This window comes from Panicum virgatum, chromosome 7K (assembly GCF_016808335.1).
Source record: "Panicum virgatum strain AP13 chromosome 7K, P.virgatum_v5, whole genome shotgun sequence".
Classification (NCBI taxonomy): Eukaryota; Viridiplantae; Streptophyta; class Magnoliopsida; order Poales; family Poaceae; genus Panicum; species Panicum virgatum.
Window position 1 is genome coordinate 46,876,586 of NC_053142.1, and position 19,577 is coordinate 46,896,162.

General features: G+C 48.9%; 3 protein-coding genes and 1 long non-coding RNA gene across 6 annotated transcripts; 2 read left to right on the top strand and 2 right to left on the bottom strand.

Moving 5' to 3' along the window:
* Window positions 1–1,385: 1,385 nt before the first annotated feature.
* LOC120641726 (methionine aminopeptidase 1B, chloroplastic-like) lies at window positions 1,386–4,652 on the bottom strand. 3 transcript variants are annotated; one of them, XM_039917946.1, is made up of 9 exons: window positions 4,316–4,652; window positions 3,935–4,163; window positions 3,627–3,788; window positions 3,473–3,514; window positions 3,279–3,350; window positions 2,825–2,904; window positions 2,265–2,362; window positions 1,785–1,832; window positions 1,386–1,660 (listed from the first exon to the last, which is right to left on the bottom strand). In XM_039917946.1, exons 1-9 carry the CDS (start codon window positions 4,498–4,500, stop codon window positions 1,515–1,517), a joined length of 1,062 nt encoding a protein of 353 aa, XP_039773880.1. In that variant the 5' UTR covers window positions 4,501–4,652; the 3' UTR covers window positions 1,386–1,514. The 3 variants fall into 3 exon arrangements, with proteins under 3 accessions (XP_039773880.1, XP_039773881.1, XP_039773882.1); XM_039917947.1 differs by having other exon boundaries at window positions 3,935–4,254; window positions 4,437–4,648; XM_039917948.1 differs by lacking the exon at window positions 3,935–4,163 and having other exon boundaries at window positions 3,627–3,754; window positions 4,437–4,647.
* Window positions 4,653–6,468: 1,816 nt separating this feature from the next.
* Window positions 6,469–7,955, top strand: LOC120640330 (probable metal-nicotianamine transporter YSL17). The gene is made up of 4 exons (XM_039916171.1): window positions 6,469–6,510; window positions 6,607–6,936; window positions 7,056–7,198; window positions 7,289–7,955. Exons 1-4 carry the CDS (start codon window positions 6,469–6,471, stop codon window positions 7,953–7,955), a joined length of 1,182 nt encoding a protein of 393 aa, XP_039772105.1.
* Window positions 7,956–7,979: 24 nt separating this feature from the next.
* Window positions 7,980–12,124, top strand: LOC120641727 (protein FAR1-RELATED SEQUENCE 5-like). Its single transcript, XM_039917949.1, has 6 exons — window positions 7,980–8,368; window positions 9,219–9,483; window positions 9,585–10,269; window positions 10,451–10,906; window positions 11,021–11,299; window positions 11,402–12,124. The coding sequence occupies exons 1-4, from the start codon at window positions 8,268–8,270 to the stop codon at window positions 10,756–10,758; spliced, it is 1,359 nt and encodes a 452-aa protein (XP_039773883.1). The 5' UTR covers window positions 7,980–8,267; the 3' UTR covers window positions 10,759–10,906; window positions 11,021–11,299; window positions 11,402–12,124.
* Window positions 12,125–12,446: 322 nt separating this feature from the next.
* Window positions 12,447–14,864, bottom strand: LOC120641728. The gene is made up of 2 exons (XR_005662373.1): window positions 14,335–14,864; window positions 12,447–12,964 (listed from the first exon to the last, which is right to left on the bottom strand). It is a non-coding gene; the product is annotated as an uncharacterized LOC120641728 (long non-coding RNA).
* Window positions 14,865–19,577: the final 4,713 nt, after the last annotated feature.

Consider the following 19,577-nt stretch of genomic DNA (forward strand, 5'->3'; position numbering starts at 1 on the left):
TGTGACAAAAATACACATTCCCCCGCAAAACTGAACTGAATTCGCGATCCGAGCGACGATGTCACGATAAAATTTTGACGCCAGATTGGCATAAGTTGGCGGGGGAACGGTGACCCGGATGTGTCCGAGAATCCAGTGACATGCTGGTGGTTGGCCTCGCTCGGTGCAGAGGGCTGCGATACACATCAAGTCAAGCTGGGAAAAAGATGGGTAGCACGAAGTGCTATCACGGATGTTTCTGGCCCGGCCGTTCAGCTGAATATTCCGCGAGACGAAGCCGCACCGTGGTCAATGTTCATACTATCGTGGAGCACACACAGGTGACAGGTCCCCGGGCTCAGGTCAGGTCAGTCTCCACCCGTAGGGGAGCGCGGGAGGCGGCGGCGGCGCTGGCAACCTTTCCGTTACGATTCCGGGCCGCCCAGCCACGGGCGGCCCGGCACGTGCCCGCCGCGGAATATGCCGCACCTCGGCGGCTTTGGATCTCAGGCGGGGCGCCGGCCGGGGCGGAATAAAGAAAGAAGCCGCCTTTGCATGCACGATGCCGCCGCGGCCGGTGTGCGGCGCGGACCCAATCCAATCCAGCCTGCCCGCCCGTGCTCCAGCGGAGACGGCGCCGAACGGGCTGGGCGCGGCTTCCACGGGCGGAAAAATTAGGTGGCGCTCGCGCGGGGTCGTGTCGGCCACCGGGCCGCCAGCGTCCTCCCGCCGCCTGCGGGACAGCGCACACAACCTGGCGGTGGCGGGCGGGCGCCCGCAGCGCCGGGTCAACAAAGCACGCCGCCTGGAGATCCGCGAGACCGCAGCTCGGCTCCGTGCGTGCGGGCGCGGGTGCGTGCGGTTGGCGGGCGGTTAGCCAACCCACCCCTCTCACCGTCTCACGTTCGTTCCGGGTCGGTCGTGTCCATGCGCCAGGGGAGCGATACGGCGAGGCGCGGGAGTGGGTGAGCAGGTTCCGGAGTTGATTTACCGTGAGGAGGCTCGGGCACCCATCTGCGCAGCGCAGCGAGCGGCTCACGCAAGCTACCGCGGGGCCGCCTGGCGCATGAGGCTGCCGTGTGCCAATGCCTACCAGCCGGGTGCCGTGGTGGCGCGGGCACCCCCGCTCCCGCTCCACGTCTCGGCGCCGCCGCCGCGCGCAAAGCCACGAGCGGCGCAACTGCTCCCACCGAGGCAGCGGCGGGTGGTGCCCGCACGCACCGCATGGCGGCTGCCCCCCTGCGACGCCGTCCCGCTCGTGACGCGACAGCGCTAACGCCTCCACGCCGGCACGTAGGGCGGCCGGCCGAACCCCAAGCACAGAGCTGAACCACAAGAACCAAGGGGCGGCGAGAAGCCGAGAACCAAACTGAACACCTACCGGAAAGTTGAGTAGTTGACGCCCGGAAGCCTAGAACTTGTCCTCTCTGGCTAAAATCACCATTGCAATTTTCAACTTTTAGAAAGTTTTGTACGCCATCTAGCAAGAAGATCTATCACCTCCAACATCCATACAGATCACAAATGAATTCCCCCTAGCATTTCGTGAGGATCTCGGCGCCGGTCCTGGTGATCAGAATCGTGTGCTCAAACTGGGCAGCCAAGCTGCCGTCCGTCGTCACGGCGGTCCAGCCGTCGTCCCACATGTCGCAGACGGTGCTCCCCATGGATAGGATCGGCTCTGGACAAGAAAGTTCGGCAGCATTGGCAGCAGTCAGGAACACAAGCGCGTGACCCCGAGAGCAAAAAATCAAAACTGGCTGGCTTTACTGAGTTCGCCAAGAATGAGTTAGGACCCTGCGTACCTATTGTGAATGTCTGCCCTTCAACCATCTGACCCGGCTTGTTGTTACCTGTTCAAGTCCATAACAGTCAGGTCTAGAAATTGCAAAAGTTACCACTAGAAGATCAATGCTAACAAAGATCTTCCAGACCTATCATTAATAGCTACTCTATCTTTTGTTGCAGATATAGGCATGCCACCTATTATTGGTGCAGAAAAATATTGTTTCTAAGATATGACTCTCACCAAAACCAACAATCATGTTTCTGTATGATGACTGATTAATTCAGTTAACTAGATGAAACGGCATAAAAAACCTAAACTGAATGTCTGCAGCCTGGTTTCGTCATTCGAAAATATCTAAACTTCAGCAAAATCTGCTCTTCCTCTCAAGAGCAGTTCTTATCTAACAAAAAACATTTATTCTCAGAAGAAAAGGTGCATGAATGTATCCACAATCACAGAACAGCTTATATAGGCAAATGCTAAACCTGTTACTTACGCTGGTGATATATAATTGGTTCTGAATGAAATACTCTGCCAACTCCATGCCCAACAAAACACTCCACAACACCAAATCCATGCCTCTCAGCATGTTCGCTGAAATGGTCAAGCAAACGAGTGGATTAAAGCCATTATAGTAGTATCTGATATGAAATAAAATTTGATATAACCACGGTAATCATGTAGGAAAAAGTAGCTGAAACTTGCTTTGGAATTCATTTTACATCAATGCTGGTGTGCAAATATGGGAGACATTGACTGGATGCATGAAACAGGTAGTAGTGTTTCATAGTCAAAAGTGTTCCATTGTTCTCATGCCACTTTATATTATGCATTGGCAACAATATTTGGTTTGACAATGCTTTTTATTCAGAACATTGCTTCTTTCAATCCTGGCCCAAAGATCTAAGAGGTTTCCTTTCTGGCAGAACTAACCCAGTAACTATACCAAGAAATACAGTCAAAAGCTGATATTGAATGAACTATAGATACAAGGGATCCCTAGATACAATTATCATTGCTTGCTGGCCATGAAATAAATCAGTGGAAATAGCATACCTTATTCTTCTGCCAATCTTCTTAAAGCTGGTACCATGTTTGCATGTTGATATGCCTCTGAGCAGGCACTCTTCGGTAACCTGATATGCACAGTAGTATTCTGGTTACTGAAGCTTACATTATTAGCAGTCGTCCTTAGCCACAAAAAATATGTATATGCAAGAAAACATGTACGATGATACATTACACACCTTACAATAATTCTTATCTCCTAATCAAGCAATTTTTTTTTTGCAGAAATCACTCCTTAGGAAATAAACCAGTGGCCAATGTGCAATTTTACCTTTGCATTATGAAGATTTGTCATCAATTTATGTCCCATATAAAAGTGGGAATGAAATAAAAGGAACGTGTAGAGTTACAATGTGTGGAAACTAGAGCTGCTATTCATGACTAAAAAATAGTAGATCGCAAGAGCAAGCATTACAAGTGCTCCAGAGAAAAGGGTAGATACCTTCACAAGTCGTTTATTGGCTTCGTCAACTTCTCCACAAAGAAATGTTTTAGAGGTGTCCCCATGATAACCCTGAAATGGTGAGGGCACATCAGGGGACGACATCCAAATTAAATTCCATGAAGCATGAACACTTGAACTCAATACTATGAAGTGACAATAATTATATATGACCAAGAGAGTAAACAACGTACATTCAAGTAGACAGTGACATCGATGTTAATTATGTCTCCATCCTGGAAAATACTAATGCAAGATAATTAGTTACTCCGGCTGTGGAACTGTGTAGTTGAAAGGCCCAGAAGTGTGATATGGGCAGAAAACATGTCGATGCAAGGCTTTCTGAACCTGTAGTTCGCGTGAATCAGGAATTCCATGGCACATGCATTCGTTCACTGATGTGCATACGCTCTTTGGAAACCCACCATATCCAAGTGGGGATGGATAGGCTCCAGCATCAATGATCATCTTGTGCACTGCTTTATCAATTTCGTCTGTTGTTACAGAGGGCTGATAGAAAATGCAATAGATTTCTCACTGAAGATATACTAATGATGAAGTACAAAGAAAGAGAAAAATGTATCTTATAAACAAAATCAGCATTTCAATCATGATTAGGTTAAACATAGTAGTGGAAGTGCTGAGAAGCATCTTACTTTCACTAATGTTCCTGCATATTCAAGAACACGAGCAGCAAGCTCGCAAGCAGCTCTCATGTGGACGATGCTCTCTTTGTCGTGCATTTGTATCTCTTTTGCTATCTCTGGTACATCTTTTGTGCCAACATAAGGAGGTCGAGGTATGCTTCCTGGTACAGGAAGTGGTGGGCTAACAGTTCCACGAATCAGGGCTGCTCTTTTCTTTGGCTGTTCAGACTCTTTTGACCTTCGAGTTTCAGTTTCAGTAAGCATCAAAATTAGTATGCAGGTAGAGTGGTACAGACGCAGTGGCACTAGCAGTCCAGCACTCATATGCCCTACGTGATTAGACAATTGGTTTCGAATTACATAACGGAAGCAACAGGGAGGATTCTATACCTCGTACTTGCTTTCTCCAAACCCCCCAATCTCTTTGCTTGGACAAGGAAAAGCTTCTTCTTAAGGCATGTTCTCCCTAGAATAGTTGAAAGAAGACACGCCGCCGGAGAGAACAGATTACCTCGGCCACCGGAGAGCAACGGTGCGGGGCAGTGGAGCTCCATGGACGGGACTCTAGTCGCCATTAGAGCCGGCGGCGGTCTCCCACAAATCTGCAATGGGGCGAGCGACGGGGTCGCCAAATTGGATTGGTAGTCGCGCGCGGCGAGGGGGATGGAGCCTGACGGGACGGACAGAGAAGAAGAGGATAATGCGAAATGAAAATAGATTTTCGCCTCTTTTCATCCCAGCAAATGAAGGGCCCGCCCGATAGCTGAACCTACTGTTTTACAGAACCCCCCTACATCTTTACACAAAACCCCCTAATTTTTTATCTAGATTATTAATCCGATCCAAATATTTATATAAAACCCCCTAAATCGAATCGCGATCCAATTGCGATCCGAATTTATTATGAAATTACCTCCTATACTGGGTCAAAAAATTTACAATAGGGCTATTGTTCTGGTGCGCCGGTTTCCTCCCGCGAATGACTACGACTGCCGCCACTGCAAATAACATGTATTTTCCAGAGATCCTCATCCTGCTCCAAATAAGCACTCGCCTCGCATCATCATTCTAGTTTCGCCTCAAGCAAACGCACCTCGTCGTGCTCCCGTGCTCCGGCCGCGACCCCATCGCCGTCTTTCTGGGAACCAAACTATGGCCGCATGATAGAGAATTAACCTCGGCGAACATAGTACCTTCCCACCTACGATGGCAGTCCAGTAGTACGGCAAGCAGAGTACGAAATCGCAACTAAAAATTTGGAAGAATTCCTCGGACAAGAGTACGGTGGGCGAACACCCTGCAAAATCTGAGCGAGTTTTTGCCATAGCGGCCTCATCCGGCGCGACTCTGGAGAGAAGTACTCTGCCGCCGTGTCGATTCGCTCGCACGGGGTTCATACTGCGCATCAAGCCCCTGCCGACATGGACGCCGGACGAGGAGGCGCGTCTCCAAGGAGCACGGCTTACTGCAGTGGCGATGCATGCCATCACACATGACGAGGCGTGCCGCAAGCCTCAAGCCCCCAACCATTGTTGGCCCTCAAGTAAGGTTTTAAATAGGCAGTTATAGCTGTTAGGAGGGCAGCCACTATGATATTTAGTCTGCTATAACCTACTTAACGCCGTAACGACAGCCCTGCCGTTAAACACCGTAACGATAACCCTGCCACTAAACGCCTTAGCCAGCGATTTAAAACCACGCCCTCAAGCTAGACGAGTTCGTCCGAGATTTCGTGAATCAACTAGCAACAATGTAGTCACTGTACATATGTCTATGCAGTCAATTCATTTCTGGGCACAGCTGATTCTACATGTACGTTGCCAGGACAGCATCCAGGCGCTCACTCGTTCTCGGCGACAGGAACATGAGGCAGATCGGTGGGCGCGCCTGGACAACATGAGCATGGACCGGAGCACGGAGCCGAGAGCGTCCCCGCAGATGAGACCGGCGGCGACCGCAGACGCGCGCCGTCGCCGTCGAGTCTCCTCCACAGGTACATCCCGATGCTCCCGATGGAAATGCCGATGGGTACCTTGGGCGGCATGAAGAAGGCAATGGCGACGGCGATGGTGCACGGGAGGTACCGCCCGACGCGCCAGCCCCTCCGCGCGGACACCTCGCGGAGCACGCTGTTGGCCAGCGCCACGGCGAAGAAGATCTTGCTGAGCAGCAGGCTGTGCCTGGGGAACGCCTGCTGGGACACGCCGAGGATGGCCATGCCACGGTACACCTTGGCGTACGGGGCGACGGGGACGCCGTCGCCGCCGTTGTACGCCCCGTACAGCATCCAGAAGATGACCGGGTTGATCACGCAGCCGAGCGCCGTCCCGGCGACATGGCTGATGAGCATGGCGTGCGGCGAGGTGAGGGTGAGGTAGCCCGTCCTGAAGACCTGCATGAGGTCGCCCGCGGTGATGACGGCGGACAGCATGATGACGCCGCCGGCGAGCCCGGCGACCACGCCGCCGTTCTGGAGCCCCACCCACGAGCCGAAGGCGAGCACGGCGATCTTGCCGTACGTGGGCCCGAGGTTCGCGGACGTCATGCCGATGCCGTACGTGTTGCAGAAGGCGAACAGCGGCACGGTGAGGTACGCTTTTGTTCTGCTACCGCAGGGTGGCCGGTACCGCCAGAGTTTTTGGCCGTAGATTCAGCTGCAAATCCGCGTTGCGGTGGCGCAGCTCCCCTTCACGCGCCAGGAGAACGCCGTGATCCAGACCTTCGTCGTCTCCTGCGCCAACATCGCCTACACCGGCGGCTTCGGCTCCTACATCCTGGCGATGAGCCGGACCTCGGCCGTGGACGGCGGCCCCGGGAACAGCGGCGGCAACGTCGCGGAGCCCCAGATCGTCCGGCTGATGGCGTTCCTCTTCCTCACCAGCTTCGTCGGCGTCTTCGCCGTCAGGCCCTTCAGGAACAGCCTCGTCATCCGGCACAACCTACCGTTCCCCACCGACATGGCCACGGCGCACTTCATCAACAGCATCCACACGCCGCACGGCGCCAAACAAGCAAGGTAACACTAAGTCACTAACAGTCGATGTCGATCCACCAAATTAATACTCCGTTTTTGTTCATAAATTAGAAGCAACATGTCTTACAATTTTTTTCCCGTTTTCTCACGCCGCAGTATGCAAGTGTCAGTCATGTTCAAACCTTGGGTGGAGCTATCGCGTCGTCGCTCTGGCAGTGGTTCTACGAAGGCGGCATGCACTGCGGCTTCCGGTCCTTCCCCATTTTCGGCCTTACCGCAGCTCGATTTGGGTACGTAACGTAAGCCAGAAAAAAAAATTCTGAAAATCGAACAAGAACACCATGAAGTGTTATTGTGTTAAGCTCGATCCAAAACATGCAACGTGTCAGGTTCTTCTTCGACTTCTCGATGACCGACATCGGCATCGGGTTCTTAAGCCAGTACAAGGTCACCATCTCGATGCTCGCGGGATCCGTGGTGTCCTGGGGGATCATGCTGCCGTACATCATGACCAAGGAGGGCAGCTGGTACCCTCGTGGCATCGGCGTCATCAACGCCTACCGATGGTTCATCGGGATATCCATGGTCCTCGCTGACGGCCTCTTCCACATGCTCTGCATCCTGCTCCGGACGCTCCGCGGGATGCGCAGGCGGCGGCACTCCCGGCTCGCCACGCTGCCGTCCATGTGCCTCGGCGCCGACGACCGGCCGCCGGCGCGGAGCTTCGACGACCGGCGGCGGGCGCAGGTGTTCCTTCGCGACCGGGTGTACGACCCGGCCGCCGTCGTCGGCTACATCGCCCTGTCAGCCGTCGCCATCGTCGCCATACCGCGCCTCTACCCCCAGCTGAGGTCCCGCCACGTCGCGCTCGCCTACCTCACCGCAAACGCGGATTCTATACCGCCGGGTGGTGCGTACCGCCCCCTGACGGAAGACCAGGATTCTCCAGCTTCTGCTCTGAGATTGGTGAGCTATATTCCCGTGTCTGCGACGTGGACAAGATTAGAAACGCAATTTGACACCGTGGCAAAACCGGTTCCGAGTGAAGTCAACTGAACAACAGTAAACCGATAACCGTGTTCACACTACAGCCAATACATCTCGTGGGTTGGGTTCCTTCCAGTAGAAGCATTCAATTGGAAGCTTCCAGTAGAAGCACTCGATTCCTTCCCATGGAATAGATCACCAGTACAGGATGCGCCCCTCCTCTCACCCCTTCCATGGATCCTCGTCGCCTCGTCATGGACATTGATCCGGTCACGAAATCCCCCCAGGCCATCGACGAGATTGCGAGGGGCACCAAGCCTAGCGAGTTTCCTGATGGGGCGATTGCACTAGTCGGGATTGGAACTACCAAGAAGTCAATGGATGCATCGACGACAGCTCAAGAAGAGAGTGGGAGCTTGCAGAGCGCAGGCGTCGGAGCTCATGTGCCAGAGCCGGCAAACCTCACTGGATCTTCGTCGCGGGTAAGGCCGTCCACACGTTCCTGTACCGTAATAGGATTATAAGGAAAACAGCTGCTCGGATTAGAAGTAATATAGCTGATCTGCATTAAATTTGGATATGGATTGCAATTATGATATTTCTCAACATGCAAACAAAAGATTAAAAAAAGGATACTTTAGCACTGAACCGATTGCTTGTACCAAGTTCGAGTAGAAATACATTGAGTTTGTTGATTACATTTGCACTGACCCAAAATTTCCACCAAGGTTCTAAATAGCGGGCTAAGGGGTTTAGCGGCTGGCCTCTGAAAACAGCTAATAGCGGGCTAAATGAGGCTATACCGGGCTATAGCGGCTAAATTACACATGAGTTCAAATAGCGATACCATGTCTAAATAGCTATAGCGGGTTATAGCGGAAGCTATAGCGGGAGATTTAAAACTTTGATTTCCACACCCTAGAATATATGTGTTGAAGAGCAAATTTGGATTGATAAATTACCCTTGATTTTATGTGCGACTATATATTATCAAGCATTGTTATAGGCCTATTGCACACTCCAAAAATTTGATTAGTGCTAAGTCAATACACTTGCATTACTACCAGTGTAAAAAATAGCACGCTATAGCGCCAAAATAGCGCCGCTATAGCGGCCAGAAATAGCTGTCGCGATGCTCATTAACACGCTATAGCGCCAAATAGCGCCGCTATAGCGGTAAAATAGCGTTTTGTCCAAGCTTCCGCTAAATTCTATAGCCCGCGATTTTAAACCTTGATTACTACCATTAAGCTTTAGATGTTTATTTAAACTCATCTGTGCGTGCACAAAAAAATTGTTAACTTAAAAATACTTCATATATTGTGCTGACAGACCAGGGGCTAGGAATGGACCTGACTACAGGGATGCCCCATCAGAGGAAAGTGCTATCACTAGAGCTCTACGGCGCGCAGCAACCGCCCCACTGGGGGCTCCGATCTTCTCCCCCCATGAAGGTACAACATTCAACAGCCATGAAGAAGCGAGGGATTTCTACAACTTGTATTCATGGGAAAAGGGATTCGGAGTTCGATTTGGTCGTGGGCGCAAGAATGCTAGCAAATATCAAACAAAACTGGATATTGTCTTCTCATGCGAGGTAGTTTAGAGAACTTTCATGCTTTTGCTACACATCATATAAAAAAGGCTCTAAAGTTTATCACTGATCCATCAAATATTCTTGTAAAACTCTACTTGCAGGGTACCAGCAAGAACAGCAACTCTTCCATCCGGACAGATTGTGCCGCCAAGATTAGATTGCACAGGAGAAGCGACCATGCTTGGTACATAAGCAGTGTCAACGACACCCACAATCACAGGCTTACGGAGGCATACAGCGAGAACAAGCAATGGAAGTCCCATGGTTACATAGATCCATCGACAAAGGATCTCATCAAGAAGCTAAGGGAGAACAACATTAGTGTAGGCAGAATATGCAATATACTGGGAGTCTCTGATGGTGGATCAAGGGCAAGGATGAGGAAGGAGTCCGTGAGGTCAATTTGTGCGAAGCTGGCACAAGAAAACATGCGAGATGACATTGGCAAGACATTGAGACTGCTAGATAAGATGAAGGAGACTGACCCAGGACTGGAAGTAAGATTCCAGATCGACTCAGGTGATCGGCTGAAAATGATGCTGTGGTGCACAGGCAAAAACAGGCTGGACTATGCTACTTTTGGAGATGCCATCACATTTGATACCACCTATAGAACAAATCTATACAGCCTCCCATTTGGCCTCTTCATGGGTGTTAACAACCACTTCCAATCTATTGTTCTTGGTGGATTGCTACTGACATCAGAAAAAACATCAGACTTCGAATGGGCATTTACTAATTTCGTTGAGATAATGGGTGGTAAGGCCCCCGTTACCATGTTGACAGGTAAAAATAAAAATGCACATACCTTGGCTGCAAATCAGATTCCCATTTTCATATATGCATGTTTGTGTCTTCAAATTTAGATAACACCATCCCATTTCTAATTATTTAATTTCCATGTTCTCTTCAATTCAGTTGTACAACATCAGAAAAAAGAATGACCAATGTAGTGTCCTTTGTGCAGATCAATGTGCTGCAATGGCTAAGGCAATGAAAACATCAATGCAAGGAACAAAACATAGATGGTGCAGATGGCATGTCCTCAAAAATGCTAAGGACAGATTGGGGAAGGTATACTCAAAGCATAAGAGGTTCAAGCATGATTTCAACAAACTCATTACCGATGAAACAAATATACCTGCCTTTGAGAAAAAATGGTGTGAATTGGTTAAGAAATACAAACTTGTGAAAAACAAGTTTTTAAAAAGGTTGTTCAAGCACCGTGAAAATGGGCAAAGCCATCCTTCATGGGTATCTTTTGTGCTGGTATGACAAGCACACAACGAAGTGAAAGCGCCAACCATATGCTGAAAAGATTCATCCAGCGTGCTGCTCCAATGCACCTGTTCGTCGCCAAATTCAATGAATTTCAAAGTGATAGGAATGACCAGGAGGGAAAGGAAGGGTTCGTCAAAACCAGGTATGCTAACAGCACAACAGAAAAAAAGGACTTCCTGAGCTAAACTTGTCACCCAAAATCATATTATTGTAATGTACAGTACAAGCCGCTTAGTGTTTCTCTGCTTTTGTTCAGGTGAATCGAAAGCTGAGAACTGGTCTCCCAATAGAGGATCATGCACACACTATTTATACAAGGGCCACGTATGAGAAGTTTTATGATGAGCTATTTGAATCAAGCAAGTACACTATAAAATCCAAGATTGGTCAAGATGAGTATGTATTGACAGACGCAAGAGCAGACATGGAAGATGCTGCAGCTTATATCCACGTGAGGCTGCAAGGCACAGAGCGTGTAACCTGCGAATGTGGCCTCTTCGAGCATATGGGCATGCTTTGTCGTCATGCACTAAAGGTAAGGACTTCGTAAAAAACACCACTGTGAGACATTTTAAATAGCAACTACCCAAGATCACCCCACAAATCACAATGTCCTAACCCTGGTTCCCAACCACAGGTACTTGTACATCTTGACAGGCAAGAGATACCCCCTGGCAACATACTCCATAGATGGACAAAAGATTGCGTTGAACGGTCACTTTCAGAAGAATCAAAGTTATCCCTCATAGTTCATAATGACAAACTGCGGAAGTCGGAAGAAGATGCTGCTTGATAAAGTTTTTGAAATTGCAAACAGGGAAGCGACCTTGAGCGAAACTGCATTCCATCAGGCCATGGATGCAATAACGGGATCTTCAAGTTCTGATCCTGTATTAGCTAATTCAGATGATCCAAATATATTGGCAGCAACCTTCACTGGGCAGCTCCAACCTACTGCTTGTCCACCACGCACTGTCCTAGGAGGTAGGCCTCCGAACACAGGTCTCAAGTCATGGCTAACGAGCAGGAAGCGTCCACCCAAGGATAAAGAGAACACCCCGAGCAATTTGATAGCGGATTGGCCAGAGGAGGAGAACCCATCCACTAAAAAGAAAAGGTCACTTTCTGATATTTTGTACAACTGATCAAGTTCAAGCAACAAAAGATTGCCTAGATCAGATCTCAACTGATGCCAACTACCACATATTCATCTCATTGCCTATTATCATGTATTAGATGACACCTATATATATGAGTTATCCTGCAGAACTATTATAAATTAACTAAACTTGTACTGTCCAGCATTGGAAACATTGGATCATATTGAATTCATGCACTTGTCGCATATCCTATTTTTGAATTCATGCTTGTCTGATATCCCATTTACTACTGTTGCTCATTTGTTGGTTCGGTTCTCTCTCTTTTGTATGAAATCAGTCATCATTACCTGTGCATCCCTTGAAAAATATATATAGAATGGTCCTCACGATGGCGTTGTGCTGTCTTGTATCACTAAAAATACTATACACTTTTCATCCAACACTAGCATACTTTATCAGTGAGAAAATAATACATTACACACATATAGATCTAAACACCATCGTAAATTCCATGTTGGCTGCTCATATACTTCGCATACAAAAGAATGACGCATGCTGACAGATAAACCAGCACCACAAGCATGTTGCTAAAATTTACTTCATATATATTGACAGAAATATCAATACTATTATCTCATACAGATGAAAGTTTAAAAACAAAATAACAGTTACACATAGAGTTTAACTCATGCCTGATATTGCCAAATATCAACTCATTTAACTCCTATACTATTTTTTGAGTCCAGGTCTAATAGCAACTCATGCGGTCATGCACTTCGTTGCCAGTCAACTCAACCAGCAGGCAGCCCTCCAATATTGACTACCAGTCAACCCAGCAGCATCACTTGTACTCTGGCAGACTTGTTGAACTTAGGAGCCTGTTCCACATCAGCATCCACCCCTTCCAGTAATATGGAAAAAAACTCTAAACGTAATATATATAATTCCGAAATTTCACCCAACCCTTCAAAATTACATATATAAAATACAGGATGGGATTACATTCGATCCATCTCCAACTCCTGTTCGCCTATCATTGACTTGTCGCTGCAGCCAGATATACCTCAAAATACATTGGGATCAAATGTATAAATCATGGTCTGTATGAGCAAAAAAAAAAAAAAATCACATAGCAGCAAAGCAAAGACATAAAGCACTGCACATCACCAAACAAAAATTTTGCACCATCAAAAGCACATTAGCAATTTGTGCACTAAATTGACAAGTTGACACCTAAAACATCAATTAAATGGAAAATAACACAGTGCTAATTTAGAGCTCGCTCTGTTTTAAAAAACGTTTTAAAACTACGTTTAATCTTGATTAAACTCTAAACTTTGGCCTAGCGTTGTGTTTAATTACAGTGTCGTTTAATCACAAAAGACGTTTAATCTACGTTTAATCACAAAAAACTCTAATCCATAGGCTAGCGTTCACCTAGCGTCTAGCGTTTTTTAAAACCTTACTTGTATGATAGCGTCAATTGAAAATGGGATGCTAGAGGATTCAAATGTGAATACAGCAAACTCAGTTCACTGAAGAAAGAACTATATTAATATTTACTACTCTCATATGAACTATAATAATGCACAACATTTACAATATCTTTAAAGAAAAAAGCGAGAAGCAGCAGATTAAAAGTATGCACTCAGATATTTACTATTGCATTGCATTCTCCTATGTTTTGTTGTTTGCACCTAAAATATCAATAAGTTTGCATATTAGTAATATTTGCCAAATACTATTAGATAAGTAGCAATATTAATGATAAAGAAGTCAAAAGCTTGATCGAGTCGTATCTGCAAATTTATGGAAAAACAGATTGAACAAGAATAAATGCCGTACCCAGTCTTCTATGCAAATTCTGTACATAATAAGAGATCGAACAACCTGACGTAATTAGCATTTCCATCAAAAGACAACATGACAGGTAGACACATCCTAATATCTTGCCATCAGTCATATAATAATTCCCATAAACCCACATGACTACTTGACACTGAAAAGGAATAAAAAAAGTCATCCATGCAATGATTTGCTAATGACAGAGTGGAAAATAGTACTAAGGAAATCAAATCAAATAAGAAAACTAAAGAGAGAGCTAACACCTCTGACAATCTGACCAGGTTTTGCCATATAATAAAACTGGTGTTCATTTTGGTGGCAAGCTTAGTCATTTCAATTAAACGGAAATAACACAGCACTAACTCAGGGCTCGCTTTTGTGACATCGTCAATTGAAAATGGGATGCTAGAGGATTCAAAGGTGAATACAGTAAACTAAATTCGTCCCTGAAGAGCAACCTAGATAAGGATTCTTTCAATCGGCAACTAACTTTCAATTTGAAGACAGAAAACAACATTATTGATATACCAAGTCCTTCCGCAATTGATATGACCATACATGACCAGTTTTCAACACATCCATGACCTAGAAAGTCAACAAACAAGATTGGAATGTGTTTTCTTACCAACAAAAAAAAAGTAGAGTTAATCCACTCCCAGAGGTGATTCGCAAAGAAGGGGGCCATGATGGGCGCGTGGTGGAATAACGCGCGGAGTGACAAAGGAGTTGTCCCGTGGCAGAAAGCACGAACCTACAAGCAGAGCGGGTTGAAAAGCGGCGAGCTGCTGCGGCACATCAACGCCGGAGAGCGGGGCTTGGTGGAGGAGCGTTGCTGGCGGAGGCCGCCGGGGCGGTGACGGTCGCGCCGCTGGACCTGCCCAGGGTGCCGGGCCTGCCCGCGGGCGCCACGGCGGAGCTCTCCGTCGATGGCGATGAGCTTCTAAAGGTCGCGCTCGACGGCACCCGGCCGCAGGTCGCGGTGCTCCTCGCGGAGCTCCGCCCGGACGCGGATCGGTGGAGGAGACCGGTGCGGCGCGGGTGGGCGGGCGTGGTGGAGCTGTGGAGGACATCGGAGCGGCGGCCGGTTCTCGCCCTTGTCCGGCTGAAAAAAAAATACAGTGGGGCTAACTATCTCGTTCAATGTGAACGCAAGAATCCCGTTCCCTGTGAACGCGTTTGGAGCGTTTGTGAGGGTTTACCTTACCGCCGCTAACACTTGCCGCTAGCGGCAACCAGTATTTTCCGATTTAAAATTTAAAAATACAAAAGTCAAAAAAACAGTTACCGCTACAGTAAAAATGATAAAATCTACGGTGCAAACGGTAAGGTGGGCACAATTGTGACTAATATTGCTACACCTGCCATGTCAGCATTTTTAGCCTGTACTCTCGCTCCACGCAAGCTATCTTCCCGAATCTTGTGCAGCTGAATCTACGGCCAAAAACTCTGGCGGTACCGACCACCCTGCGGTAGCAGAACAAAAGCGGCTGCGCCACGCCGCAGCCGTACAGCAGGCGCACCCACCACCGGGAGAGGAAGAAGCTCATGAGCCCAGCGGGGATGGCGAGGAAGGGCAGGTACACCGCGGTGAGGCTCAGCTTCATGGCCACGATGGAGAGCACCACGCCCAGGACGACGCCCACGGCCACCGACCGCGCCGTGATCATCTCCGGCAGCGTCGGCACCGGCTCCCCCTCGAACACCAGCTCCGTCGACGGGCCGGCGGCGGCGTCCGCCTCCTCCTCCCACGCCTGCCGCTGCCGCTCGTCGGCCGGAGGCTCCGCCATCTCTGCGCGCGGCGAACGCTAGCTCACGCCTGGCTAGCGCTTGCTAACGTTGCCGCGCGCGCGCCTCCTCTTCTGCCCAGCCGATCGGTTTTGCCTGCGGAAATGCGAGCTCGGGAGGGCCTTTTATGGGGGTGGTGAAGCAGGGAGATGGTTTGATTCGTTGGATTGGTATGCGGTTTTGGGCGCGTGACAGTTAATTTGGTTGTGTAAGTGAAGTGTGGGTAATGCTAAAGATAGCTATTTTTTTGAGCGGTAAAGGTAGCTATTTTCATGTGTTGTTGGGGCGGCAATGTGGGCTGTTTTACCGTTGCGTTCGATGCTGGAGCAAGCGACGAAAATGGCTATCTTTGTTCGTTGAGTTGGTTTGCAGTTCAGTGATTTTTCCCCTTCTTTTTGACGCGCAATTCAGTGAGCTTTCCCCTGTGAATACTGAATATTTTATCCCTGAAACAGATAATAGGTAACCATGAGTTTAGATGATTTGTGTCGGGTACATGATTTGGGGTATCCTAACCAGGGACTAAAACTCCCCCCAAAACGACGCGAAATACAGTCCAACATACGGCCCAAATCCTCTTCGGGCACGAGAAACTCGAGTACGCACTTGGCCCACGGCCCAACGCCACGGTACGGCCCATCCGAGGCCTCACCAGCCGCAGAGCAATCTCCGCCTCGCTCGAGGGCTTCCTCAGCCGAGGCCCCTCGACGCGCAGCAATCTCCGCCTCGCTCGAGGCTCCCTCAGCCGAGCCCTCCGCGGACCCTCGGCACAGGGGAAACTCCGCCTCGCTCGAGCCCCCCTCGGCAGACTGAAGCGGTGGCCCAACCACCCGATGGGACGGGACGCACTAATTCGCCAACCACCCCGCGGCATGGGGTGGGGGTCAGATGGTGTCAGACGGCGTCAGCTGGCGTCGACCATCACGCCGCACAACGGATGTGACCAGCGTCTCGTCAGCCTGCACCCACCACTGTGCTGCTATTCCCGGCGCGGGGCAGGTCCGCGGCGCTCTGTGCGGACTTGTCTGACACCGCCCCGCCAATGTGCTACCTATCGTTGCACCTTTTCCCCTGCAGGATCCTCGGCGGGCATGGACAATGACCCTCGAACGCGCTACAGCTCTTGACCGGGGCAGGACCGGAGTCTTTGGCACCCTCGACGTCCTACCTCATCCGACGCCAGGCACTGCACACCAGCAGTCACAGCCACGCCGCCAACTGGCACCACAGGATAAGGACGCGCTCCGGGTATGGGCAGTAGGATTTGCGAGGATGACGACCACGCCCGACGCTATGCTCCGCAGCGCTTGGTAACAGGAACGACCAACTGTACTCCCTCGGATCGGGGGAAGAAAAGATGGCCATGTAAACGCCCAACACGTGTAACTCTCCCCACCTTGGTCTATAAAAAGGGGGGGGACCCCTCGGCATGGGGGCACGGACGAATAACGGCGAGAACACTCACTCCACCGATAGTGGACTCGCCTCAATCACTCCTAGCATACCTAGGGACTTGGGAGTCTCTCACCCTCTCTCGTTCAAAGCTTGTATCCCAGGGACTTGTACTCTCTTCCTCTTTATCAATGAAATGGGCACATTCTCGTGCCGTCCGTTCAAAAAAAAAAAACACAGTGCATTTTTCCCACCCGCTGAGAAACAAAAGAAGCATCACTAATGTATGTGCGGTCTGCTTTGCGCTTCCCTGATCATCAGGTTTCTCATGTCCGGGAATTGGGTCTGGTTCCTCACCATCCTACTCTGCTTCCCGGCATTGAAGCTCAATCTACAGCTCAAGATCAAGCCAGCAATACTGACCAGCCTCATCACCAAGCTCATCTACCTAGCTCAACAATGCTCCACGACACTGCGACTCAGGCTCTGGCGCCAGCCTCAAGGGCGCCAGGGGGCCAATGAGTCTAATCAGCTGGAACTGCAGAGGCTCGGGCGGGGGCCTCTACAGTCCGACGCTTAATCATCTCGCCCGTCTCTCTTCCTCTACAAACGCCAAGGTAATCTTTGTTTCAGAGACTAGAACGTCCAAATTTGATCGATCTCAGCTCACAAATCGTTTTTTTATGCAAGACTGTCACATAGTACCTGCCGATGGACTTTCAGGAGGCCTCTGGCTTCTATGGAAAAATGAAGTTCAAGTTCAAGTCCTCCGTGCTACTCACCACTACATACTAGCTAGCTGTGTGTACAAAACTTCCCTTTCGGGCCCTGTAAATTTTAATCTAGTTTGCGTCTACGGTGATCCCCATCACCAAAAAACCAGCCTCATCTGGGAGGATGTGTCGACTTTTGTGTTAGCCTCTCCTGACACTCCAACCTTTTGTATGGGAGACATGAATAATATCATGCACGCCTCTGAGAAATGTGGTCCCACCCCTCCTAATCAAACTCGCATCCGGGAATTCTGCTCGTTGGTGAAACAGTGTGGCCTTTTTGATCTCGGTTAGTACAATGGACCTGCTTACACTTGGTGCAATAAACGTTTCACGACTCACCCAACTTCCCAACGCCTTGATCGCTGCTTAGCAAATGCTGAATGGTGCACGGCCTTTCCGAGAACTACAATTTACCATCTCCCTATGCTGTACAGTGGCCATGCTCCCATACTTGCAATTCTGGAACCTAAAACAAGAATCCCCAAAAAACCTTTCCGATTCGAAAATTGGTGGCTTCTTGAACGCGATTTTCAGCAAGTGGCGCAGTCTAGCTGGATCAAATCCAATCAGCGAAACTTCCATGCTAGAACTAGAGTTATGGCAAAGGATCTGAAAATTTGGAGCAAAAAGAAAAAAACCCATTCACGAACAACTGTCACAAATAGAAGAGACCCTTCTACAGCACCAATCCAAAATCCCAGCTCTGAGGGATTACCAACTTGAAACCAGTCAAGCTACACAACACTACCTCCTTCTAACAAAAAATGCTGAATACCACAAACAGAGAGCAAAACAGTTATGGGCCACCCAAGGAGACAGGAACACTGAATTTTTCCACAAAGCAATCATGAAGAGAGCAAGAAGAAACAAAATCACCTCCATCATCGACATAAACGGCAATGTGCACTCTGATCCACAGGCAGTTGCGACTGTCCTCATTTCCTATTTCAGCAACCTCTTTGCAACACAATTGCAGGCCTCAAATTCAGAGCATGCGCCTTCCCAACGACAGGCAATAATCGATGACTACACCTACTCCTCCCCTGACCTTCATGAACTGCACAATCTCCTTAAAGGTATGAAACGAGACGCCTCTCCAGGCCCCGATGGCCTCAACGTAGCTTTCTATCAAGCGACTTGGAATTGGATTAAACTAGATGTTCTGAACCTTGTCACTAACTTCTACTCCTCCGGTACGTTTCCTGCCGGCATCAATGACACTTTTATTGTTCTAATTCCAAAAAAAAACACCTGCCTTTCACCACAAGATTACAGACCAATCAGTCTTTGCAATGTGGTTTACAAAATCGTGGCAAAGTCTTTAGCCGAGCGCATAAAAAATCATCTCCCAAACATAATCCATCACTCCCAACAGGCCTTTGTGCAAGGAAGAAACATCACTACTAACATTATCCTAGCACAAGAAATTGTTCACTCCTTCCAGCTAAAATCTTGGAAACATAGCGCCTTCATGCTGAAACTAGACCTTGCTAAAGCTTTCGACCGCATCGAATGGGCCTTCATAGCCCAAGCACTTCAACGTCAGGGATTCCATGCAAACTTCATCAACCTAATCCGAGCCTGTACGGAATCTGCCTCCTTTTCGATCCTATTAAATGGCCAACCTTTTGGCCGGTTCCAAGCCCAAAGAGGTCTACGACAAGGCTGTCCACTTTCTCCTTACCTTTTTGTCATAGCCGTTAATGAACTATCTATCACTCTGCAGGAAGCCCTTCAATCACACAACTTGTCTGGCATTTCCCTAGGACCGGGTTGCCCCCCTATTCACTCCCTCATGTTTGCTGATGACCTGATCATCTGTGGCAAGGCGGATGCTTCAGAAGCACAAACAATTAAAAATCTTTTACACACTTTCTGTGCACAATCAGGACAAACTCCGAGCTGGCCAAAATCT

Coding starts and splice junctions, on each gene's coding strand:
- LOC120641726 (XM_039917946.1), bottom strand. CDS start 4,500: ATGGCGACTAGAGTCCCGTCCATGGAGCTCCACTGCCCCGCACCGTTG. Junction 3,789..3,934: donor ATGCAGGAACATTAGTGAAA/GTAAGATGCTTC, acceptor ATTTTCTATCAG/CCCTCTGTAACAACAGACGA. Junction 3,351..3,472: donor ATGTCACTGTCTACTTGAAT/GTACGTTGTTTA, acceptor TCACCATTTCAG/GGTTATCATGGGGACACCTC.
- LOC120640330 (XM_039916171.1), top strand. CDS start 6,469: ATGCCGATGCCGTACGTGTTGCAGAAGGCGAACAGCGGCACG. Junction 6,511..6,606: donor AGAAGGCGAACAGCGGCACG/GTGAGGTACGCT, acceptor GCGGTGGCGCAG/CTCCCCTTCACGCGCCAGGA. Junction 6,937..7,055: donor CGCCGCACGGCGCCAAACAA/GCAAGGTAACAC, acceptor CTCACGCCGCAG/TATGCAAGTGTCAGTCATGT.
- LOC120641727 (XM_039917949.1), top strand. CDS start 8,268: ATGCATCGACGACAGCTCAAGAAGAGAGTGGGAGCTTGCAGAGCGCAG. Junction 8,369..9,218: donor TCACTGGATCTTCGTCGCGG/GTAAGGCCGTCC, acceptor TTGTGCTGACAG/ACCAGGGGCTAGGAATGGAC. Junction 10,270..10,450: donor CCCCGTTACCATGTTGACAG/GTAAAAATAAAA, acceptor TCCTTTGTGCAG/ATCAATGTGCTGCAATGGCT.